This window comes from Mus caroli, chromosome 9, assembly GCF_900094665.2.
Source record: "Mus caroli chromosome 9, CAROLI_EIJ_v1.1, whole genome shotgun sequence".
NCBI classification, from domain to species: domain Eukaryota; kingdom Metazoa; phylum Chordata; class Mammalia; order Rodentia; family Muridae; genus Mus; species Mus caroli.
The window spans coordinates 19,283,510-19,310,778 of record NC_034578.1 but is presented as its reverse complement, the minus strand read 5'-3'; the positions used below and the strand labels follow the sequence as shown (position 1 = coordinate 19,310,778).

The following is a 27,269-nucleotide window of genomic DNA, read 5'->3' as shown; positions in this document are numbered from 1 at the left end:
GGGGGGCGCTATGGGGGACTTTTGGGATAGCATTGGAAATGTAATTGAGGAAAATATGTAATAAAAATATTAAAAATCAAAAAAAAAAAAAGAGATGCTAAACAAACACTGTAAGCCCTTACGTGAAGAAAAAGAATGACCAAGACTAACAAAATGCCATCTCCTGAGCAAACCAAAACGCAGGCACTGGGTGTGAAAAGGGAACTCTATAAGCAGCCTTCTCAGGGAAAGAGGATCACAGAATAAGATGTGTTTGGTAGACATCACCTCAGACAATGGGAAGATCCAGCTTCAGATGTTTAAATCTGATTCATAGTGAGTGTTCTAAATGTACACAGCGTAAGTAACTATCAAACGAACTACAGGCACAAGGTGTGGTGGGTCACACCTACAATCATGATGCTGAGGCAGGAGGATTGTTGCAACATTGAGGTCAGCCTGGGCTAGTAGTAGCCAGACCAACTTAGGCTATAAAGTAAGAGCCTGTCCTCCAACCTCCCCCCTAAAAATAGTAGATGGTCCTTCATAAAAGGGCCTACTATGTGCTGGTATACTGGTCACTTGACCTTTCCCACTTTCCCAGTTGAACATAAGGGAATGAAGGTTGGGCTCACTGCAATGTCCCCTTCACTTCCACATTGAGAAGCTACAGATCTTTCTGCTTTGTATCTGCTCTTCTGAATAAAATGGCTCTAAGAGTCTTGGTAGTGGCTGTCCATCTTACAAACCAGAATGTGAGACTCCGAGTTACAATCATTTGCTTGAATTGCAGGGCTGAATTAAACCCCCATATGAATCTAGAGGCCTGTCTCTCCATCAGGGCACATTGGCCTCAGAGGCTCAGACCCCAGGGAGAATATATAACTCTTGAGTTAACACCTGAATCTGTTAAGGTTCTAATCATGGATAGCTCACCCATGGAAAACTCAGTTTCTTTCTGTACTAACATTTGGACAACATCTGGAATGAGAAGCAGTGAGGATTTAGAGATGCAACACCTTAACATCTGCACAGGCTTCATGGAACTGAGACTCCTGCAAAGGCCTGGGGACGTCTTCTCCTCAGAGAACCTCAAAACTCTTCCAGAAAACCATCAGTCTCACGCTGCCTGGTTTTATATGACTGCAGAGACATGACAAGCTACTGGAATGCTTTTCCATTTCTGAGTTCTGGACACAATACCATCATCAGGGAAGCCTCAAGTTCCACTGTGCTTCACCCACTCAGCAACAGCTGTGATGCAGTCCAGCACCGGGAGTTCTCATCCTTGCCAGCAAACCCATCATATTGAATGGTCTAAACCCTGCCCTGGGGAACAAAAGATACTTCCTCTCCCTGCATTGCTGTTCTGCTGACAGAGCCCACTAATTTCAGAGCTAATGATCTGAGTCTCTCCCCTTCATCCAACATACACTGAAGGAAGCCCAGAGGCCTTGATCATTTAGAAAAATCATAATTTTTAAAACCCAAGCAGATATCCTTTTCTTTGTCTTGATAATAGAATAAATTGGAGCTAGGTTCATAAAGATAGTTTGCCTCTTTTAATATAGTCTGTGATATGAGCTGTTTATAATTTTACGTCATGCATTTGTCAGAACTCACAGACATATATGTTCCTTAAAGAGGAAAAGTTACGAGGCATCAAATTTAAAACAAAATTTTAAAATAAACTTAAAAATATAGCAATGTATTTTTTTTGTTGTCCTTGCAAAAGATAATTTCCACTAGCTGGGATTTGGGACTCTGCCCAATAACTGGCTTCCAGAAAAACACAGGCTTTGTCTGGATTGGGCAGTTAGGAACTGAAGAACCGGCCAGCACCCAGAAAAGCCTCATTCTGCTGGTGACTCTCAGAGAAGCAGAGATTTCAGGCCTCAGGGTTCTCCAGTTGCAAAGGGCAGAACTGACCCCCAAACATCTTTGCTTCTAAGATGTGGCCTTTCATCCTGTACAAATCTACACTACAGGCACAGATGCCCATGGCATGCCTAAAGCTGGCAGAGCAACACAGAAGCACAGGCAATCACTTCCAAGCACTAACAGGGCCCAGCCCAGCCCTCTTCCTAGTGTTTGGCCAAACAATTCTCCAAATGGTAGAAGTTTAAGGTACATGTCCATTTTGGTTACAAAAGAAATGCTGCTCCAATCTATGACAACTCTTGTGTTGGGAAACAAAGTCCCTTTAGAACCTGGTGCTGTGCTGGCACAGGCTCTGTGCTTTCAGTTAGGGGACGAGTTATTAAACATATCTGTATTCATTCTTTATGAATATTATGGATGCTGAGAACCTAATAAGAACCCCCAAGTTCTCAAGGGTCTCCACTCCCTCCCTCCCCCACCCTCCCCCCTTCCCCTCCCCTCCCCCTGCCCTCTTCCCTTGTCTCTCTTTCTCTCTCAGCTGAAAAGAACTATGTTTCCCAGCATCATGGAGAAAGCCACTCCTGGCATCTGCCCATCAAATTCGTAAACTTCAGACTGATGCAGAAAGAGCCCTAAAGACTACACAGCCCTATAATGCAGTGTGTGGAAAAATATTAAAAGTTTGTTCCATCAAATAAAACTATGAAAAAAATAAGGTATAGATCAGTATAAATAATGTGGTTTGAGTCATTTTTCATATTCACTTTGAAATGTAAAAGCAATTTTTCTATTTTTGAATTTTAATGTTTAAATTATGGCCAAGGGACCACAGCATATGTTGATATTGGACTAGATTACAAATTTGTACTAAGTCACTGTGATGAAGCAACCGTTTCCACACCCTATCAATGGAGACCAGTCTGGAAAAACGACAGCCTTTCTGTTTCTTTTGGGTTTTTTTTTCTTTTTTTTTCTCCCTGAAGATATCAACTTTTCTTTTGCTTAATTCCAGTAATACCCAGAGATGTTAAAATTTTTATGGTTTACCATCTGGAACAAACTACCATTAGTCATGATCCCAGTCTTGCTGTCTGATTCTGGATATCTCAGAGAACAGGGAAAAGGACTGGACAAAAGCTAGGTCCTCAGAACCCTGTGGCAGCAATGTCTGACCCAAGAGCTAGCCCCTCACCCTGACTCATTTCACAGTGCTCGGGCCACAGAAGGTCACTCCCACTTCCATTCATAAGGCCTGACTCGTTTGCAGTTTGCTTGGTATTTTAGCCCATATTTTCTAGGACATAGGAGAACAGGTGTCGAGTCATGGCTTGTACCTCAGTGTCACTGGGAAGTTGGGTTGCAAAGGAGCATGTTAGGTATATGCCAGGAACTCTCCTCCCCTTGTGCTTTAGTGCTCCCTGGTCTCTGGGGAGCACTGTGGCTCCCTGAGATGCAAACACATTGCTGCTTCCACACCAAGCAAGTGGTACCATTTAAAATTCCTCTCAGAGGGTCTGGTGGTAATTGAAGCCATTCATGGGACCACAAAAGCACTGCCACCCTCCAAATTGAACATTTGAATGACATTTAAAAGGTGCCAAAATGTGTAATCAATTCATTCAAAAGATATTTTCTGAATATCTAGTGTGCACATAACTCTATGATGCTTAGTCAAGGCGAGACCAAGCCTACAGTGAGAGCGACTGGAGGGGCTTTAGGAACATGGGGCTCTTTTGCCAAGGGACAGCTTGGCGGGGTCACTGGAAATCACTGAAAAGATTGAGGGGCTGGGAAAAGGGGCACACTGGAACAAAGGTGAGGGACAGGAAATGTGAGAGAGCAACATAAAATGGAAAAGTATCAAACTCTCAAGAGAAACAGACCTGGAAACATCCTGAACTGGGACCAGAGCACTAATATTTAATGCTAATCTGCATGAAAATCTTTAACTTTCTTTGTGGGAAGTTTAGCTCCCCTTTCTCCCAGTATTCCAGAATGCAACACTCTTTCCTGTCCCTGCTGTCCCCAGGGTAGGACACAGAGAACAGCTTTACCTCGGGTGCAGATGGCCACTGCCTCACAGTGCTCACAGTGACAGGATCAAGGATGGAAAACATGGAGTGGAAATAGACCAGGATGAAAGGAAAAGAATAGAGAAGGGCCCACAAGCTGAGGCAATATTTATCCACTTTACAGTTGGCATGACAGGGACAGTAGCATAAGGCAGTGGTGTGAGGGCTTCATTCACACATCTTCATAACTCTCTCTCATTCTTCCTGTCCTTCCTTCACTTCTTCCTTCTTTCCTCTCCTATTCTGTCTCCCCACCTGTCTCTCCTCCCTCTCTGTCTTTCATTCTTTCTAATAAGCATTGAACTTAGGGCTTTGTACACACTAGCAAGTACTCTACCACTGATCTACCATTGAGCCACATCCCCAGCTCACAATACAATTGTAAGTGCCCAGTAAAAACGTAGACATAAAGATACACAATTTACAAAAGAAACATTGATGACCAATAAAGGTAAAAAATTAAACCACAAACAGCATATATAAAACAACAAGTGGAAAAGCTGATTACGAATGAACACTGGTTCCAGGATCGAAAACACTTCGGCACAAGAAGTCAGGCTCCATTTAAGTATGCTTCTGACTGGAGTGGAAATTCAGAAACCACATATTTGAAGTAACTCAGAAGTACACACCAAATATACCTTAAAGTGCTTATGTTCTTGCTATATTCCTATGAATTCACCTTGAATAAATAATTCAAGATTAAATAATTAGATAAAGAAAAAATTTCAAAGATGCCTGATACATTATTCATAATAGTAGAAATTAAATATATAAAATTTAAATACCAGAAAAATGGCCAAGTCATAGTGTGCTTAGAGAACACTATGCAACTAAGAAAATTATGTTCAACAATCTTTTAGTGAAGTTTAAATACATTCACTATACTGGTTGGATACACATCTAAAATGCTTAGAAACAAAAGTGTATATATTTTGTTTGTTTTTTTTATTTTAAAATATTTTCATTTAGGTGGTCCTAAAGTTCATTGAACTTTAAAATTCTTGCCTATCAAGCCAAAGACCATAAGTTCAATCTTTAGTGCTCGCACGCACGCACACATGCACGCACACACACATTGCATCCACTTCAATGGTTGGCTATTCCCAGTCCAAACCCCTTAGAATGTGAAGTATTTTAAATTTTGAAACCTTTGACTAAATTAAAACTTTGTATATTGGTGCATTTGCATTTTTAATCTCAGATGTTTAGATTAGTAAATTTCAATGTTAAATAAAGAATGGTTACCTACATATAAATACACTGTCCTACAATTATGTAACTGCAGTAAGTCGGGGGAAAGATTGGAAAGAAACACATTAAATATTATTACACTATGTGTTTTAAGTTGTACAATTATTTCTATTCTCCAATACATTTGCAACATATTTTGTTCCACATGCAGTTTAAGATGATCAGGAAAGACTCAAATGTATTGGAGAATAGAAATAATTGTACAACTTAAAACAAATTGTGCATCCAAATCAATATATTGTAACTGCCTGAAGAGAATCAAGTCCCCTTGACGATGGTTCTCAGAGTCTAACACTGTACCTAACATTATCAGGTGCTCAATCCTTGTTAAACTAATATATGACTGGCTGGATGCAGAGATAAATGAAAAGACAGAAATAAGAAGGGATGGCTAGTTGAACAGTTCAACTGTTTAATAAAATTCTTCTTTCCTGGAATCTTCAGGAGACAAAAGAGGCCCATCTTGTGATGAACTTTGAAGCCACATCATCTCATCCCTGTCTAAGAAGGTCGCTGAGCTTCTCAGATGCCTGGGCTCCCCAGATCCCCACAAGGCATTGATGCACCCCACCAGATACTCGTTTGCTTCTATTCCTCTCTGAAAGCAGAGAAAGTGAGGGTAACTCCATCCCTGAAACCACCACATTTCCCTGCATACTCATTGCAATTTGGCAGGAGAAACATTGTAGATCAAAGTGCCTCACTCCCCAGCTGATGCAAGGCTAATAGATATGTGTTCTTCATCCTCTCCAGCTCCATTGTGACATATGCTCAGGCTGAATGCCTGTGGATAAAATCTGGTATGAGTTTAAACTTGCTTAGTCGTGTGAACTTAGAGGGAGGAAGTGTCATTTACTTTTATTGTGTTGATATCTCTTGCATCAGATTTGCGGTTCTTTGGTGGATGCTTGCAGTGCTATCATTTCTCCCTTTACATTGCTAGTTGTTGCTCACTCCATAGTCTCAAATGGCATTTTAAATGTCTAGGAGTGGCTATAGATAATGCCTGCAAACTACACTGGCTGCTTGCAAAGGCAGGTGGCTTTAAAGCCAGGCAGTGCTGTTTTTCTATTTTCTGACCTCGATGACTTCAGACAAGCTACAGAGTTTCATAGAAGTTCAGTTTCTTCATCAAAAGAGGAGCTACTATCTCTTAGGTTGTAGGATAACTGTGAAAGTAAACATGCAAGTGCCGTGTGGTCCTTGAACACAGTACATGTGTAGCAATAGACACTATCAGGGTCAACAATTCTTATGCAAAGAAATCACGTGCTGATTTCCTTTCAAACTATGTTTTTCTACACATTTTCAAATGTTGTGCAAGAAAATTTTTGTTTTAGATGTTCAGATTATTGTTGGCATGGTAACTCCCTATATAGAAAAATCACTTCACAGGGTGCTGTAAATTATATAAGGCACCAATCATAAGGAATGTTATAAGCTATAAAAAAAAATAAGACACCTATGAAAATACCTCTTGAAAAATCATGAGATTTGAACTATAGGACAGATATCCTCAAGCTTTTCACACTGAAAAGATAAAAGCCTAAGTCTCCACTGTCTTTAAAAACATAGTGAAAGTATCATCTAATAATAGCTCAACTAAGCTGATGAACTCTTAAATGCATGGAGGGAAAGCCGTCCCTTGAGCTGCTTTCTGCCAGATGTAACTTAATATAACCATAAAATTTACCCAGTCAAAACCAAGTCCTCACACTGAAAGATCCACCTTAGGGCAGACCCCACCTTTGTCTTCTCCCTTCTGAGATATAATTAAGTCTTTATTAAGGTCAAGTATCAATAATCATGGTAGACAGCTAAGCCAGTGTTACCTCAAAACACTGCATTTTGGAGATTTTCCAACGTCAACTATACAAGAATTATATGCCCGTGGCTTGAAACTAAGAATTCTGATAAACTCTTAAAACAGTCTTTATCAAACAGGTGCCACCCTACCTGCTTACATTCAATGTAACATAGGTCATCCACATTCAGTTTCATAGACCAGCCTAACACAAACACAATACCAGTCATTTTCTAAGCACGTTGGAGGCCCCTCCTGGAGGCTAGATGTTTGCCAACTGTGTAAGAAAAAGAATTTGTCTTGTTATTGATTAGTTAACCATTCAAAGCCAAGATCACTCTCATCCTCAGAGTGATGGTGGACATGGGAAGAAATTGAAACACTGTAGCATATTGCACCAATGTTTTAGACTAGTTTTTAAAACTGCTGCGAGCTTTTTGGCCTACATAAGTCAGATGAACTGCCCACATTGATCTAATTCTCTCAATAATTGCTCAATTCTCCAATTTATTGCTCAAATGTAGCCAAATTTCTCCCTGTGGACAGGGAAGATATAATGAGAGCCTGTGACTACAATGTGCCAAACGGTACTCATTACCACAAGTAAGACAAAGGACATAGAGAGGGTCCAGGCCTGGGAGGTCTCAACTCCCAAAAAGAGCATGGTTGAAAGGGTATACCTGTGTCTCCTGTGACATCATGTGACCACAGACATTATCATGTCTTCCTCTGCTTCCTATGGCGTGGTTGTACAATCCCAGCAGCAACAATGTCACTCCAGGGTCAAATCTGAGGGTGCAGCTTTTGAGTTCCTTTTAAAAGATCTGTCACCAGTCCTATCACTGGTGGCTACTTCCTGTCACAACCTCTGCTGCCAGGGGTCAGTCGCAGACATTTGGAGGGGTGGCTTACAGGGCACTTCTCAAGTATGACAGCCCCTGGGAAGTCATGTCCTTGCCAGACAAAGATATTTTATTAAGTGTTGCTGCAGCTGACACAATCTGCCTTCTTTCCCGCCCTCCTCCACAGCAGCCCACATCCCTCACTCTTCCCTGCTGACCCAAAGGAGAAGACAGAGGGCAGCGGGGGGGAGGGCAATGCAGACAAAATGGGAAGCAAGATCTGCATCATTTGCACTTGAATGTAGTCATTATTATCAATTAGAAAGAAGACAATGTATTTTAAACATCACCAAAGTGACCTAATAACTAAGCATTTTGATGTTTGGGGAATGAAGCATTGGGTTTTTATAAGGAATCAAAACAAGCTTCCATCAAGATAAATTGTTCAAGTTTCTAACACAAAATAAGTGGGAGCCCACTGAAGATGGGGGTGATGGTGTGAAAAAGAAAAGGACAAAGGGAAAGCCAGTGGAAAGGGAGACTGGTGTTTCTCAAACTTCAGTGGTCTAGTAGCTCCTCTGCTGATCCTTCAGACTGTGGCTTTAGCTTCCATGGGCCCCTAAGAAGACTAAGAGGCTACACTTCTGACAAACATGCAGAAGCAGCAGTGTCGAGGTAACCCGGCCAGAGGTCAGAACGTCCAGCAAAGAGAGAATTGGGAAAAGGCCAAGGGCACAGGACAGGATATCCTTAAAAAATGCAGGCTAGGGGAGGGAAGCCACAGGACCTCCATCTTCTTCATTCTCAGAATCTCACTCTCCCTGGGAGACACGCTTTGCAATATGTCAAGGGTAAGTGAGAGCAAAGGTGTTTATGGACTTCAGGGCTGCTAGAGCCAATAAAGCGGAGCTCCTCCATCACAGACAGCCCATTAACAACCCATGTTTATTGGTAAAAATGTTCTGAATTTAGCACTCCTTTGTCAGCAAAAGCAATTGATCTTGGCCAGTTAATTTGGGCGGTTTTACAGACTGAGGCCTTCACCACTTTTCTAAGAGTGTCCTACAACACTGTGGGCCTACCTCCTCTTATCAGTAATTTCCAAGAACCCTGAACCTATAGAGTTTCTAAAACAGATTGTTTTTTAAAAAAAATAAAAATGAGAGAGAGAGAGAGAGAGAACATAAACATATCCCATTGGCACCTTCACTTTCAGTCATACAATTTTCTTGAAGATAGGTTTTAGAGAAATGCCTGTGACAGCTGCCCCATTTCCTGTACATTTGACTAAGCAACTGTGTGTTAGATAGGCAGGATAAACAGACAGACACAGAGATGCATGGATAGGCATATAAATATACAACTGATAGGTAGATACATAGATACATAGGATGACTGCTGATTGATAAATAGATGATAGATAAGGATGATAAGTGAATGATAGATAGATAGATAGATAGATAGATAGATAGATAGATAGATAGACAGACAGACACGAATAGAATCTCAAGTTCAAACCAAAGGAAGTTTATGCTTTAACAAATGTTCAACGTGCTTCCTGCAACTCAGGAAATAATCATTGCTGTGTTTTAAAACTACCACAGTTCTTATATCAAACACATCTTATAAGAAACATGCCCTAATATGACCCAGACCAATGTATGGTACAGCTAAGGGAATGCAAATCATCACTCCCCTGATCGGTATTGGGACTCTGGTTGCAATCCTTTTGGCTCTTATTTATAGAGTGTAAATGGGGCTGATATTGTTTAATGGGTGATGATAAAGCCCTGAATTTCCTAAGTGAGTCATGATGATATTCACACCTAAAAATGTTAGACTCTTGGCTTCTGGAATGGGTAGGAGTAAAGGGTTGTGGAGTCCTCTCCAGATACCATCAAAGGCTAGCATGTTCTCAGCTGTCTGGAATGCCATGCATACTGTCCTGACTGAACCAGGATATAAAGTCATATGCAAAGCATTTGTTTCATTAGCTAAGGCATCCATCTCAGTCAGATGAAGCGCCTTTCTGGTGGTCTGCCTCTGTCACCACATCACAAAAACACAGCTACACAGATTTGGAGAAAAATAAAATTGGAGAGTGTAAAGAGAGGGACCGAACTTCACATGCAAGCCACACAGCAATGACAATGTTTTACTGGAGAGAAGGAGCACTGCAAGCAGCCATCAGTCAGAGCATAGATAAGGAAAACACCCACTCACCCAGTTCCAGAGCAAACAGTAAGCAAAGGGCAATGGCACAGTGAACTGTAGTGAGTATCTCAGGCAAGGGTGGATTGCCTAGTCAGAGAGAACTGGCTTGTCACAGGATGGAAGAAGAAAACATTATTACTTTCATATACTACCTGAAACAGACCAGAAAGTGGAGAGAAGAAGACACACACTACAGAGCACGTGATGATAAACACTGAAGACAGGAAGATGAACATACACAGGATGACATGCCCTCTGCCACAGTAACACAGAAAGCAAGATCACTGGACTCTCTCTCTCTCTCTCTCTCTCTCTCTCTGTGTGTGTGTGTGTGTGTGTGTGTGTGTGTGTGTAGGAGAGGGAGAGAGACAGAGACACAGAGACAGGGAGAGGACAGAAGCAAAAAAGAGAGTGTGGTAAAGAGATGGAAAGAATACAGATACGGTAACAAGTTAGAGCCATAGCATCTCAGAAATATAAATAGGGAAATGCTGTCACTTTTTGAGGGAACACTGGGTACACAGAAAACTAGACTAATGTAGTTATGACAAACTTGGAAATCTCTAACATTCTCCAGAGGAACAAGGAAAAGCATGGGCGAGGAACTAGAGACATGAAAGAGAATGAAGGCGGGGCGATGAGTGTTGTAAATGTGTGTATGTATAGGGATGTGTAGACCTATATGTACAGACATATGCAGAGACATAGCATGTTTCTCATGCACTCTGATGAGCATAAGGACTACACATAAGCATACATATCTGTTGTTGATAACTCTGGACACCTTGCTATCCTTATCTTCTCAAACTTGTCACCTGAGTTCACCATCAGTCATCTACCATCAGCATCTGTGTTTCTTCCTCTTCTGCTAAAGGGCACTTGACCATCTGAGTGGCAGCTGGAAATGCCTGCCAATGGATACCCTCCCAGAGAGAGTTCTCAGTCAAGACTGATGGGAGATCACATAAGCACATCGCAGCCCCCAGCCCTCAAGGAGGAACATTCTGAGGCATGAAATGTATACAGGCTTCAAGAGGTTCCTAGGCAAGACTAAGATTGACCTGCAGTGGCAGTTCACTGAGGTCCTGGTTCATTTGTGTTCCTGTAACAAAATTGCACAGGTTGGGTAATGTATTAAGAATAGAAACTTAGTTCTGTTGAACAGAGAGTCTGCAACTTTCAGAATAAAGCACCCAATTTGCCTGATGAGAGATGCCTTCTGCTCCCAAGATCGTGCCTATGAATGTATTCCCCCAGTGCACGTCTTTAATCCTGGCACTTGGGAGGCAGAGGCAGGTGGATTTCTGAGTTTGAGGCCAGCCTGGTCTACAGAGTAAGTTCCAGAACAGCCAAGGCTACATACACAGAGAAACCCTGTCTCAAGAGAGAGAGAGAGAAATCGAGATCAGACTTCTCCCTCCTGACCACTTACAAATCCACCCATAAGAGCAGACCCCTCATCATCTAACAGATTCCTTGAGTACCCACTTCCTAACACTACCACAGTGAAGACTAATGCTAAGCACATATTCAGGGGGTGTGGCACTCTCCAGGTCCTAGAACTTGACAGTGTACCCTCACCTGGACTTTTATCATCCTTCCTTACCCCATCTCCCACATAAACTCATAAACTACCTGCATTAAGTTGTTTGATTCAGGATCTGTTTCTAGGGAAATCCAAACATAGATATTAAATGTATTTGCATATTAGTGTTTATAGTCATACTTGTATACATTTGCATATATATGGATGTGCATGTTTGTATCTCTATATAAACAAGTAGACTGATAAATATAGACTATATGCACACAAATATGTATTTACATAAATACAGTTGTCCCTCCACATCCATGGAAGACACAACTGTGGACCCAGCCACCCGCAGATCCAAGGATGTTTGGGAAACTGTCTATACTGACCATATCAGATGGTTTTGTCATAAGTCCCCAAATAAAAGAATTTAATACTTAAATTATTAGACTATTGTATAATAAAATTTACATATCATTTATATTGTTTTTTCTTCTAAGTAATCTAATGATTATCTCAAGGATATGCGTGTTATATGTGATTGCTATGCACTTTCACAAATTTAGATAAAGAACTTAAACATCTGATTTGCGCATTTATAGGAAATCTGAACAAATCTCTAGGAGATCCCAAGAGAAAGATGACACTATGTGTGTGCTTGCATGGCTCTTTATGCAGCACTAGCACTTTTTGTTAAAATGTACGCTCCTTCTCTGTAGGGGAAGCCCACAGACTAAGACTTTGAATGCCCCTCCATGAAGCCTCACCATCCCCAACTTCCACCTCCTATCTCATGCACCTTTCCCCTAGAACCTCTTCAGTCAAGTGCTCAGTCTCTCACTGGTGCTGGTTAAAACCTTTCATCTCCACACTCTCACTCAGGAAGACGTCCCCTCGCACCTTTGTATGTCTGACACATCAAAACCCCCAAACCAGCCGCCAGATAAGCTTGGTAGCCACAGAGTCAGGTCACAAGTTTGAAACATTACACTACCAGCAAACATCCCCATGGCCTCCACACTCAAGACAGGGCCATTAGCTGCCCAGGTATCACTTCGTCTTTTTTTTTTTTTTTTTTAAGTAAACTACATCAAAAGATAGCAAAGGGGGGGAGTATTTTAAAGCCAAGCCATTTTAATAATGAACTACCAGAACTAAAGTTTATACCTTAAACTTTTGTATTCATGAGAAAGAACATTTGCCATGAGCATATCCCATATCGTAGTCCACCACACACGCTGTCCTCAAGGGTGAGTCCATCCTCTTTCCCATTTATTCTAATGGTCTAAAGACCGGCAATGAGGAACATAACCAAAGCCAGTAGTTACCTAGGACTGTGGGTGCACAGGAGACTAGACTAACATCAAGAAGGGATACAGACGACAGGTCTGGGAAAAAGCATCTAAGCAAGAAAGCTTAGACAAACATCTTTAGATTTTTACTCTTCTCCACTGGAAATGAAAGCAGGACTTCCAGGGGCCTGAACTTGGCCTCAAGTGTGCTTCACTCCGCACATACTGAATTTAAAAGCACACAAAAATCCACATGTCTCAGTCTGGAACCCCTACACACATAACTTCATTTCCAGCCCCAGTTCTGGAAACTTCTGACATCACTGGTGAAATGACAGGGATCTGTCCTCCTTCTTAGCACCTGCCAAGTTTCTTCTCCACAGAGGGCTGGCTGGCTGGCTTTGGCACACCTTTAGCAGACAATTTGTTGTGCACACATTTACAATTTCCTATTGAAATCTGCCTTTTTTTTTCTCAAACTACTTCCATAAGATTGTCATTGAAAAAAAAATACTACATATTCTAACATGGAAGAAAGGAAACTATAAATGGCTAACTTTAAACAAGAAGTAGAAATCACTCACATAAAAATGTAAGACAAAGCTAACTACTAATAGTGAGATGGAAGCAGAAGCTTTGTGGAAATATAGATGCTTATGTTTGTTTTGATTAGGAAGTGTGTCTGCAGTATACTGTATATATCCTGTGTTGTTTTTTATATCTGGATATGTGCATATGTATCCCTCTTCTTCTCCGGCTCCTCCTTCTCTTCCTTCCTTCCCCCTTCATACAAGTACCATCACGTGACAGACCCTGGTCATGTTTACTGTCATCTGGACCTGAAGCTGAGTGAGTGTTTTCCGCAGGAAGGAACCTAGTAGAAAAAAGACTCAGGAAAAGCCGTGAGTCCCAGAGCTTCACGTGCCCCTGCTTGGAAAGCATAGGATGCTAGAGTTCCTCGTGAACTTCTCCTTAATATCCTAAGATGTATCTGCATCATCACAAGTGACCTGGGAAGTGTGTGTTCTTTATTTCTTAGTGTGTACTATACCAACTCCTACTGTAGAGAACAGTTTGACTAACTGCTGAACCCCTATCTCCCCATCACCTCAATCACCACTGGTTTTACTTCGGATTTAAAATATATTCATTTTAAAAGTCCCTGTAAAATCATAGAGAAGGTCTAACACTTTTCTCACCTCTATGCATGATGGAAAGATGAGTCTCTGAGAGTCTCATTACTCTACTCTGCCTGAATCTGGTATTTATAGGCAATTTCCACCTGCCAAGGCCATACAATCATAGGTGTCCAGACCTCACCCCATCCCACAGGGCACATTGAGACTAATTGTTTGCATCTTCCGATCTCCCTGGGCTGCACAGAATTGAAAGCTATCCCAACACGAAGCACCTCTGCTCCATGAAACAGAGGACCAAGAGTCTTCCCCCAAATGGGGGTGGAAGATCAGCTCCTCCACTTGAGGGGACAGTGGGTCTTAATGAAAAGCCAGTTTTTCTCCAGAGGACACGGGGGAAGTTCTGCAGACAATGAGAGTTATACAGTTGGAAACCTATAAGTCACGACCAGGATGCTACCGAACACTGGAAGGAATGCCTGCAAACCAATACATTACATAGCACAGGACCCCAGCCCAGGAGTCAACATCAAAAAAGCAGCGAAGCTTGCCTTACATAGAGTGGGTTTTCCTTTGGCTCTGCATCTTAAGAGCCTAATGAGGAGAGAGTGAAAAGATGAGGTTCCTCTCAGTGAATGCTAGAAGCAGCTAAGCCTAAGGACCCCCTAGCAATGCCCTAGCAGTACTTACAAGGCAGGAGCATGTGATACACTTGTTTCCTTCTGGCTGAAATTCTTCTCCTTCCCGGTATTGCACACCTTCAAACACACAGCCTGGAAAACAGAGTTTGGAATTAGAACAACAGAATTCGTTCAGTTTGGCAAGGTCGTTCTACCCTCTGATTACCATCTTCTACCTGTACTCTCTACCTCTCCCCAGTATAAATCCTCTTTGATTACAATATCAGGCAGAATTAAATAGGGAAAATGATACAGTCCAGATGATTGGCATGTTGGCACAGGTCCAGAAACCCTGAAGATGATAGAAAACAAATGACTGTGGAACTTGAGTCAGCCCATGGACCACAGATGTGCGATGGTGAATCACGCAGCGAGATTTGGAGCCGCAGCGGGATGGCGCTGACCACAGCCAGGGGGACCAACTCCAGAGAGGTCAGAAGAGGTCAAAAGAGACCATAGCAAGGCCAAGGGAGAGAAGGTTGAGATGAGAAAGAGCAGATGCCTCTGTGGGCGGCCACTTGAGTACCAGGAATAACACAGCCTGTTCCTGGCCCAGCATGCCCTCGGTTCCCACATCACCTTCCAATACTGCAGAAAAGAAGCTCCATCCCTTGTCCCATAGATAATTAAAATCATAGCAGGTGCCTCTGAATTGGAACATGAATTCGATTCTGACACACCTGATGCCTATATATAGTGTCATGTTCAAAGGCAAAAATGGTCAGCGATAAGACAGGATGTGCCCTACGGCTTTCTGTTCCACTCTGTGTGTGTCTGTCTGTGTGTGTGTGTGTGTGTGTGTGTGTGTGTGTGTGTGTGTGTGTTTGTGATGGGCTCTAGTGCCTGACAAGTTTATCTCATAAAAGCTCTCACTTCCAGGAAGTGTTTCCTATTCAAAAAGTACTCAGGGAAACACTCTAAATGACCTGAGACACAGGCTGGCATGCAACTGTGTCAGTGAATGGCAAAACCACTTCCCTCAAGACTGTCCTCAGAAAGCCAGGATCCTGAGGTCATACCCTACATAGTAGACAACATTAGAAATGTGGGTAGACTTGTGTGAAGGACAGAGGAGTTCAAGACAATGCCAGAAGAAACCACCAGATGCTTAAAGCAACCAGTTCCTAAGGAAGAAGAATGTTCCTGGTCCTATAAATCTTCAGGGAACTGTGACTCTTTGCTTAACAGAAATACATGATGATAAGCCCTGAATCCAAAATATGATAGCCAAGTAAAGAAATTCAAATGATGACCCAGGCACAAAAACTTTTTATAGCTATGGCCATAGCTAGCAATCAGCTGTCTCCGTGCTGTTCAGACGATGTTGAAAATCTTGGTAGCATGGCCTTCCCAGTTGCTGTGTCTCAGCATTGTTCATAATGACAGATGCTTAATAGTCTATTCCCCAAAGAGCACTTCCAACAAAGTGTCTTCAATCTTTCCCCATGTTTACACCTCCGACTGTCATATGGCTTGCCACAACAATCTATATTTGACAACTTAAACAACAGAATTTAAAATGAAATCTCGACTTCCATCACGCCCACCATCCTTGAGCAATATGCAGAGTCTACAGTGAAGGAGCAGACAACCAAGAATGCCCTGAAATCCATTTCAGGAGGAAACAGCTCACATGTTTGTCATTATGCAGAATGCCAGTGTGATCAATGGCAGATGCCAGTCCTTCTGAGTTACCAGGATAAATACCCTAAGGCTTTCCCTGACTATCCCTATCTAGAACCAGCTGAGGCTTCACTCCAAAACAAAAGATGAGACATACTGGAGAGGGCACCTTCTAAATTTGCATCCCAACTTGGCTGTTGGAATTCAGGGGAAGGAGCAGAGCTGAGAGCAATCTCATCCCCCAGGGCTCACAGCCTGCTCAGTTATCACTAGTGTGTGGCACTGGCATGCTCCTATTTAAATATTTGCCTTCCAGAACCTAAATAGAACACTTCTCCTGGAACTGATGGGGTAGGCAGTGTGATCTGATGGCTAAGAATGAGAAGAAATCTGATCCCAGCTCCATCTGTGTTGCTTGGTCACTATGGGCCTTGGTAAGACACAGTCGTGGGGTTGGATTTCTGTAGTTCTGCAGACACTTTGTGTACCCTTGGATGGTTGTAAGGACTTAACCCTGCAATGTGTACAAGGATGCAGTGCAGTTCTCTCCTTCCTGGGAACTGAATCAGAAAAGCCAGTGACAGAAGCAAGCCCCACGGACCACATGCCTATGTTTTTAAGGCAGCAGAACACAGAACTGTCTCCAAAGTGACAGGGTGTGAGATGCAGTGAAAGGTGTTGAGTTTTAAAGCGCCCTTCATATTACCCTCACATTACATAGCTCCTTGAGGGCTCCTGTGACTGAGGGGGGCCCGGAATTAATTCTTCATTGCTGTCTACTAAAAAGAACTAAATAATATTTTAAAAGTAATTATAAGGTTTAAATCTACATAGTAAAAAATATCTATCCTATTAGCAATCTCGAACTTGACTACATATAGAAATTATTTGGGCCTATCCCTGCCACTGCCTTGAAGATAAAAAAAAAAAAAAACCAGGTGCAGCCTAGGCATTAACATTTAGTTTTCCAGGTCCAGTCTGAAGAGCTGAAAATTTGATTTAATAAAGCTCCTATAGGTGTCAAAGGACATGCTAGCACAGTTCAAAACATCTAGCATTCTAAGAAAGAAAAGTATTCAAACAAAAACTGCTGATCAATTTGAAGCAGTTAGCTTATGGAATTGTCTAACCAGTGTTTCCCCCCCTCCCCCCATTGGTGTAGACTGAGGAAATACCAGTTTTATAGAAACTTTGCAGTAAAAGAAAGCTAAAGATAAGGTCTCTCAGGACTCAAAGAAAACCAGACACAGGGGAAACTGTCTGTGGGTTTCAATGGAACTGACATGTAGAAGAAGGACGATCTCTGCAGAACATCCCACAAGGGGCTTCTGCTACCTCATGGGAAGGTTCAAAGAGTAGCCGGTCCTTTGCATGCTACCTCACAAAGTAAAGAATGGTAGTCGTGAGTAACATCACCAGTGAGGCAAAGGCTCAAAGAAAACACAAAACACCTGTCTGAGACTATCAGCCGCAGGCTTAAAAGATCAGGAAAAACATCTCTCACCTCGAAATCCTCAGGCTCTCCAGAGAGAGTAAAAGAAGACACAGGAACCTTCCCACCACTAGAAAAGGCTTCCTCTGCTATCCACTCAGTAGAAGGACAGCAGGCCCAGCTTGTTAAACCACACTGAAAACTGAAACCAACAAAACTCCAAACTAAAGTCATGTGGGACACAGCTCTCCACTTTAAAAAAACATCTGGTCACCTCATCATCGAGACACACTCTGGCTGAGGAGGTATTGCAGTAAGAAGAAGTTTTTAAAAAAAATGCTGATCACAAGGAAAGCCATAGTCCTTCCTTCCAAAATAAGCATTACCTGTGGCTTAGAGTGGAAAGCAGGCCTCTGAGCTTGGGGATTCCACAAGCCAAGACCTACAGCATATAGTTCCTTTAAGTGCTAGGCACACAAGAGCCCAACAGCTATTGCTACTCAAAGGAGCTTCCTCTCCAAGCTCATTACAGTGTACAGATGTAAAGTCCAGTCTGGATAGGGGAGAGAAATGATGTATTCCTGATAGAACACAGCAACAACAACAGCACTGTGCTGCACCAGGAAGCTAATCGGCTTCCCTTTCTTGGTCATTACCTGGACAGGTAGGGCAGCAGGCTCCTTGATGCTCTGCGGGATTTTTACAATGAACAACACAGCGCACCTCAGACTCTGTCACCACACCCTCCTGGAAAACAGAATGTCACAAGTAAGTCAGCCCAGAATCATCACTTGAGTTACTTCTCTAGGGAAATAGGAAATGGGACAAACCCAAATCCCCAAAGTGCAAGGTTGGCTGTTGGACCTGGAAATGAAGATGCAAATGAGAAAAGATCCAACTCATCAGAGGGGATGCTTTGGACCTCAATTTACATGTCCTGTCCACCTGTTATTTGTCCCATCATGCAGCTGGCTTTGGTCCTGTGGTTTTTTTCCTTTAAATTTGTTTCGAAGGATCTCCTTGCTGACTGTGAGCATCTCACAGTCCCAGATGGGTGTTAATACCTGTTTTAAGTTGTCCTTAATGGCTGTATTTTCTAACACAGTTACAACTCTTAGCCATTAATTACAAGCACAGAGGAGGATCAGATCTCCGACACTCGTGAAAAATTCTTCCCACCTTCTAGGGAAACAGTCACCAGGTCTACAGCCTTACAAGTGCCACTTGGACTCAAGTAGAACCTGGGACTCAGTCTCCTCCATCAGTAAATGAAAAGATTAGAGAAAATTACTCCTAAGTTCATATTTGAGTGTGTCAAAACAGATTGGCATAGGTTCAAATGATGAAATCAGGAGAGTCTGTACCAAGCTGATCTCAGTAACTAAACGACAATGGAAGATTTGGGGGTTGATCACTTGTTTGTTTGTTTTTTGATTTTTTGTTTTTGTTTTTGTTTTTTGTTTTGTTTTTTTGAAATGGGATCTCAGGTAGTCCAAGCTTGTCTTGAACTGACAGTGGGTGACCTTGAGCTTCTGGCCCTCCTGCCTCCACCTCCTAAGTGCTGAGGTCACAGGGGGGCATCACCATGACAAGTTTCAAGCAAAGCATTTTTTGAAATTAAATTTCAAGATCAGTCTTTGTTGAGTTTCCTCTATATTTCCCACCCACTTTTTCTAAGTGAATTCATATTCTCAGGAGTTTGATTTGGGTCTGTATGGAGAGTAGCACAGGCTGAACATAGATATTGTGATCTCATAACAAAGCTATTTTCTTCCATGTGTCTGCCACACATACACAGGGGACATTTTACTCTAAATGTTTTCATATCATGCCTGGCTTGAGGATGTCACTACTAGAATTTATTACAGCATTTATCACATTTGGGGCAAGGGATGCTCAAATACCAGCAATAAACATTTGAAACTGTACTCTCTACTTCTATAGCTGAAGCAAGGCGGTGAGGTAAGCTCAATTCTCCTTCAGTATCGGCCACCCAAACGGAGGCCTCAGGGGAATTCTCAGCAGGAATTTCGCATCGTGATCTCCAGATTTTTCTCTCCTAGTTAAGAAATCAGAAGTGGGTAAAAAATGTAGAATTTTCATCATTAGAACTCCCTTGGCACACACTGTAAGAAAATACGTAGAATTCTACGCAAATGGAAAGAGACCAGATTATCAGACTTGTTGTCACCCGTCTGGCACCTAGCTGTACCTACTACATGCCAGCGTCTGCTAGAAGCATGCTAATGAGTCTCTCCCTGCTTACCACCTCCCTAATAGCTCCATTCTCTTTTTACAGAGGTGTCCAGAGTGCACGGGCTCCTCTGTCACTGATTTTGTGCCTTGGAGAGAGACTATCATTGTACTTACTTCACAGCAACACAAAGTGCCTATGAAACAGGAAAGGCCCTTGCCTGCATCCCTCTAGACCTCCTTCCCTAAGGAAGGAAGTAGGAGGTGGGAGCAGAAAGAGAACTGCTGGGAGTGCATCCCAGAGACTTGCTTTCCGGCTTGTTGAATGAAAGAACATCATGGGCTGTAAGTGAAGAGAAGGCATCTTTGGTAGGGGACACACCTTTCCTAATCCTCTGTGGCATTCCAGACTCCAGCATCTCCCCACTTCTGATAAGGATGTGCTCATCCATCCCCCCTGGGTTCCATTGATTGGCAGTAGAGTGTACTCTCCTTGAAAGGAAATACCCCCAGTATAGAGGCTTCCATTTAATGTGATGTCTCTCTTCACTCATTCAAAGCAGTAACATTGTCTCTATAAGACTTCAGCACTGCTGTGCACAATGTTACTCAGGACTTCTCAGCATGCATTATTGGCTTAACAAACATTGTAACTGAGACTTCCAGACCCCCCCCCCCTGAAAGGACTGGAAATATCATTGACCAAGGAGCAAGATGGAGCTGAAAATTTTGGCAGGACTGTGGATTTTGATGTTGTTATTAAAACTCATTGCTCCTGTCTGTACCTTGAGTCTGATTAAGTCTACCATCAAAAGTAAACTTAGCATTGATTGATCTAATTTATATCATTTTTTCACCTTCTGCTTATTTCATAAATAGTTTACTACACAAAGAAGCAAAAAATGAAATAAATAACTGGAAGTCTAATGATTGAAAATGCCTAGTTATAATAAAACCTACAGTATAATAAAACCATGCATGACTTCATAAAATGTAGAGTTCACAAGCAAAAAGATCTGAAAGGAACATCCAGTCTCCTTTGACTGCAAACACATACACCAAGAGGGGGAAAGGGGGGCTTGGAATAAAGTAACTTAACAGCACTTTCCATACAAATATAATTATGAACATATTTAAACTTAGATAAACATCACATTTTTGAGCAGAAGAAATATGAATTTATTCAGGAAAAGTAAGGAAGAACTCCAGAGAATGGAAGACTATTCCACCATTATTTAAGCACATTTTTAACAGTATTTTTAAACTTATGGTGCATAGGTGTGCATGACATAACATGTGTGGGGATGTGAATGCTATGTACAAATGTGGAGGCTGGAGGACAATCTGGAGTCCATTCTCTTCTTCTGTCTTCCTATAGGTTCTGAGAATTGAACTCAGGTCACAAGACTTGCATGAGCACAGACCCATTTACCTCTGAGTTACATCAGCTGCTGGCTCTTATTTCTTGATTCTGTATTTCTATACAATACGAAAACTTAGGCTGTTCATTTTCTCTTTGGTTTGTCTGAAGACGTTTAACGCCATGGGATTAGAGCCATGTGGAGCAACTGTTCCTTGGTAATTGAACAATAGTCAACAACAGAAGACTCCACAGCTGCTGAATCTATGGCTCTTCAATTGGTCAAGTTGAGATCGTTGATTTACAGTGCATTGATTACTTAATCTGAATATAGTTTACAGCTTGGCTCCCACTCAAAACCTTTTTGAATACAAGAAGGAAAATGTATGTCATCTAAAAGTAGCTATTTTCTGCTAACATTACAGTGGCTCTCAACCTGTGTGCCACAATCCCAAACAACTGTTTCACGGGGATTGCCTTGGATCATCACAAAACACCAATGCTTACATTAAGAATCATAACACTTGCAAAATTACAGTTAAGAAGATAATGTTACAGTTGGGGGTCACCACAACATGAGGAACTATATTAAGAACCACAGCATTAGGGAAGTTGAGAATCACTGAGCTAACAAGAATCACTGTTTTGCTCCAAGCTGATTTCACAAAAAGAAATGCTCTCCCTGAGGACATAGACACCTTCCTGGCACTTTCCAAGCCTCGCTAGGTTGGTGGACAACTCCACTGGGCGTTTCTAGAAATACATCCTGTTCAATACCTACTCTGCACCTGTCTGCTTCTGGCTAATGTCACAGCAGAAACATACAAGGATACAGTTGTTCTCTCTTCCCAATCTCTTAGGAGATTCACTCTCTATTGTCTGAAAGTAGCAACTGGGGAAGATTAAAGTAGTCGGATTTTACCTGGCACTGCCGAAGGACGCATGGCTCAGCTGGGGTTTGCCACTTGAAGGAACTGTTGTAGGTTCTTCCTTCATGGGTACAACCTAAACAGGAAGAGAAAAATCCAAGAATTAATGTGGCTCCTCTGTCTTTCAAACAGAAGTTAAATGTGTTGTGTAAGCCAAGGCTAGCCCCTTGGCAACGTTTTCTTTCCCACAATACGTGTATCTGCTAGTCAGCACAATCGCATTAACCTCGCAGATCATATTTTCAAATAGAAAATCATGTTCAACTCTCTTGGCCAAAATATATAAAACTATCCTTTTGTTTATGGTTAATCAAATATGAGATTAACTTATTTTAAAACAATGAAAAGAAAGAGGAGTTGATGTGAGATTATAAGAATTCAAAGTTGCTGAATGTCAAGAGAGAAGTATAAAACACAGCAGGAATTATGAGTGCTAATTAAAATATGGAGATTAATTACAAAATTCTAGTAGTGATGACCTTCACTAGATCAAACCTGCCAAGGCTTACTTTCCACTTCAAAGAGCGATGCCTTTCCAGTTTACTTGTGTTTTACTCTTAGGTAGTAACTGTAAACAAATCTGAAATTACTAATGCATGGCTTATTACATGTTGAGACAATAGGCAAACAAAATTCAACTTAATTCACTGGCAAAAACAGAAGTTAGAGGTTACAGATCCTCAGAACAGTTTGGCTTAAGGCCCTGGGGGAAAAGCCAAAGAAGTAACTGAAGTACATAATTCATTCAGTCTGGATTCAGGCTTTGCTGTCCCTTTGCTATGGCCTATGCTTTCTGGTGAGATGCACCTGGATACACCTGTTGCCCCTGTTGCCTTAGAAGCCCACCAGACAAGCAGAGTTACCAAGATAATTGAAAGGTGCACATGGCCGTTATAAAATAAAAGGACTGCCCCTCTGTTGCAGAGGTAGACTGACTCTGATCCTAGCTAGTCAACCCAACTACACCAGTTGATCTTGTTCAAGACAGAAAGGGCTCCACTCCTTTCAAGAGTCCTTTCAAATAACACCATGGCAAAATGTTCTTAATTCATAGTAACAGAATAATAATGGGCTTGTGGAATTTCCAACAGATGTTTTCATAAACTCGGAATCCTGATCTGGATTTCCAAGACATTGTGAATGACTGAGAATGCTTAGTAATTCCTTGCTTTCTGGTGCCTACACATCAAATGACTCACGTGCACAGCTGATTGGAAACATATCTGGGAAACGCTTTCACTATATATTTTTTAATTTCCTTTGCATGAAGTGTTACAGAGATAAAGTGTTCAGCCACAGGAACCTTTCGTGCACTACAAATACTTATGCCAAACCAGGGATGAATACAGTAAATTTTCAACAATGAAAAGTAATATAAAATGATTTGGGCTAGCATAAATCTAAGTGAGCAAATGCACTTGTGAGCGACGTGCCATGTGCCTGTCTGATCTACTAATACAAGCTTGTTTGGATAATAAATAACTTGTTCCAAGTGATGGAGGCAGGGAAATCAGAGAACCAAATCCCATTCATGCTAAATCCAAGCAAATACAAAACGCCTGCCAAGCCAGCCAGTCTGGTGGAGTTTCTGGAGGTGTTATATATTCATCATCTAGATTAAAAAATGTAAAGACAGGGTGATTGTTTGCTACTAATAGGGCAAGCAGTGATCTTGCCTTTTTACACGGTGGGATGAAACTTTGTAGAAAGGTCTCACATGTTTGGGAGAAGGTGCAGGCTAGGTGACCCCCACACAATGCCAGGCCATGTGCAGAGAGCTCCCAGGAGGAACACAAGACTGTACAGAATATTCTACTCTGGGACAGAGACATCAGAACAAGCTGTTCACAGTACAGAGAACACAACAGTGTCTTTGGCTTCAAGTAACTCTGTTGGGAGAGTGGTTTCTCCACTGTTTTTGGATATGCAAAGAAAAACTGGGCAATAACATTAGAAAATCAGACCAAAGGCAGATTGTGAATGTTCGTTGCTCAACTTCCCTGTTAACATGTCCGTGCACAGTGCCTGAGTCCACACAATCGATTTCTCTGAATGATGGATGATTCTGGAAGATGGAGCAGGCTCAAAACCCATCTGTAAAACTCTGTGGAGCAAATGTGTTCCATACATTTTCCTTCTTCACAAGCTCTCACTGACATCACTGGCTGCAGAGCCTTCCACACTAGCATTAGAGATACCATTTCACAGGCAAGAGATTCTTGAGAATATAATTATTAAAGACAAGATATTCCCACTGCTCCAGTTCTTAGACGAACGTGTTTTCTTAGAGCAAGATAGCAACGAGCAATGAGCTATGTAAACACTTTAAGAGAATCTTAATATTTCTTAGAAATAATCTCCTCTTGAAAAAAAAAATTGTAACAAATTCTATCAGCCATACAATTTGCGCTGATCAAAGAATAGTCAGACATTCTCTTGCCTACCACCAAGTTATAAAGCCTTGTGAGCCAAATTGTACTGTGTCTTACAGGACGGAAAGGAAAGGTTGTGAAAACATCCCATCGAGTTTCCAGGAAGGGCTTCTCTATCACCTTTAGAGAAAGAACACTTTGTTCTGTTTTGTCTCCAATTCAGACCAGTGCCTCTATAAAATACAGTCACAATGACTTGTTAGAAAATTACATTTAAAAAACATTACATGATGCATGAGTTTGCTCTTTAAATTATTACATGCAAAAGGCATTAAATCCCTTTTGAGTTATAGTCAACGTTTCTAATGGTTGACTGTATTTATGGTATTGTAGACCAGCAGTGTTGTCTATGGGCAACTGGGAGTCTGCAGGGCACATTCTGAGTGCTTTTGGAAAATCTGTCATGAGTGTAAGGAGCAAACAAAAGAAACAATACAAAATCCTAAAGTTCTGATATGTATAACTAGAGGCATAATTATAGATAATACAGTTTATCTCCTTCATCTTACAAGTGAGAAAACATATACAGAAAGTCTAAGGTGACTGCTCCAAATTACAGGGAGTTTAGGGTGAAGTGAACTAGAAACCATTTTCCAGGTGAAGGCCACATTTTCTACATCCAGATCTAATATAATATTCTGCATTGAGGAACTAATTATCCAGGAAAAGAAAAAAGTAAGTGTTCTTATAAAATCAAGTGGTAATTGACACAGTCACTAGATGAAAGGGAGAAAGTGGGTAAAAGAAAGTGGGAAATACACAGAACTCAGTAAAGTGAAGTTTCTCTTTCTTCAAATGTGTCTACAATGAACAATGTTTGAGATGCACGAGCTTTTGAATAAAAGCATCAGGACTGCAGGAGTAAGCAACTGTTTTCTGATAAAATCACTGCAATAGAGATAAGCCAGCTGTTCTTCCTCTTCCCCGCCCCTGTCCAGGGGGAATTCTGACAACATAGAAAACGCTGTTGATTGTCGCAATGGGGAGCGAGAGGGGCTACAGGTGTCTTGTGGACGCAGACCTCGGAAGCAGCCTCCCACCCACAGGGCACAACATTGAATTAACCAAGACAAAGGGCGACTATACCAAGGTTGGGAAGCCTCCATTGAAACCATCATGCAGACAGCCTATGTTCTTATGTCTAAAATGGTATAAAATGAGCCCAACGCAGCACTTCCCAACCTGTGGATTGTGATCCACAAAAGACGATATATGTGCATCACACAACATAACAGTAGCAAGATTTCAGTTATGAAGCAGCCATGAAAATAATTTTATGCTTAGAGTCACTATGGCATGAGGAACTGCACTGAAGTGTCCAAGCATCAGGAAAGTTGAGAGCCACGGGCCTAAGCTGCTCACTCTCCCTTTGCATGTGTTTTTGCTCTTGTTAGTATTAAACATTTCCAGAGTGAGGAAACAGCTTCATAATGTGTTCCTTTGTCATGTGGACTCTGGTAAGGAAGCTCTGCCTAGACTAATCCAGTCAACTCAGAGGGCTCATGTCGATGGAAACAGGAAGAACATAAATTAATTAAACCCACAGTGAAGCAAGAAAACTCATTTTTCGTATTACTTGCAAACTTTTTTAGCAGCCACACTGCTTCAAGAGAGAGAAAATACCACACACTTTCAGCATCATTATTAAAATAACCCTTAAAAAATCATCAAGACTGGAAAATGGCATGGGCCTCCTAAGGAGCCTTAGGAACTGTTCCTGGTTTCTCCATCTTTGTCTAAAATCCTTACTTTTCATGGTAACGATGAGCAGAGAGCCAGGCCTTCCCATTGCTATTCAACCCCCCCCCCCCCCCCCCCCCGGCACCTTAAGCCCTTCCCTGTTTTGGCCTTTCTCCCATTCTTAGAACTCTACAGAAGGTTCCCAGAGTCACCTTCACAATGAACTTGCCGGTCCTCATTGCAAGTCCCTGTACCGCAGCCAAGGCTGCCTGACTTCCTTGCCCTTCCCATGCAGATGTCACTGTGCGATGCTGACTGTGTCTTCCTTTTCTGGTCTCTCCATTTACTTTTCAAACCTACTGACTTCCTCTCCTACCTGCTCCGTGCCCCCAGTCACTTTGAAAAGCCTCGTTGCTTCCTCTCAGACCTGCTGGATGCCCACAGTTATCTTTCCAGCCTTTCTCTCTGGCCTCTCCTCAGCTGCTTCTTCCCCTGACCTACACTGTCCTGACAGGCTCTCTGGCTGTCTCCTGGTTGTGATAAGACTCTCCATAAGCCTTCTTCAGCAGCTTCCAGTGTGCAAATTTTCAAGCCCAAGCTTTAACACTTGATGGAGCATGTTCAGCCTGACTGAGGTATAGTCAGATTCCTCCATATGTGGCCAGAAGGTCTCATTCTGTGATTTGCACATGGCCTTCCTTTCCTGGGAAAGCCAAATCTCAGCTGGTCCTTTGCCCACTCCAAAGGACACACAGATCATTCAAGATTCGCGCTCACTGCATCTAGGGAGCCATTTGTGAAGTTTACCTGCATAAAGTGTGCTTCTGTGCTCTCTCTGCATGCACAGTGTGCAATGGCAGGTTCTTCCCAACACTCTGTAGTACCTAATAAGTGTTCGATTTAGGTGATATGAAACAGCAAGCACCTACATGCAG

The 27,269-nt window shown here is 41.9% G+C and overlaps 1 protein-coding gene across 3 annotated transcripts in view; it reads right to left on the bottom strand.

Annotated features, from left to right (window-relative positions):
• The window catches only part of Bmper (BMP binding endothelial regulator), a 254,962-nt gene that overhangs the window by 175,381 nt on the left and 52,312 nt on the right, over nt 1-27,269 (bottom strand). For all 3 annotated transcript variants that reach the window (XM_021172558.1, XM_029481078.1, XM_029481077.1), the window contains exons 4-6: nt 22,216-22,298; nt 18,397-18,487; nt 14,696-14,778 (exon numbers count right to left, since the gene is read on the bottom strand). In XM_021172558.1, coding sequence (XP_021028217.1) covers nt 14,696-14,778; nt 18,397-18,487; nt 22,216-22,298 — 257 coding nt within the window. The remainder of the gene's footprint in view (nt 1-14,695; nt 14,779-18,396; nt 18,488-22,215; nt 22,299-27,269) is intronic.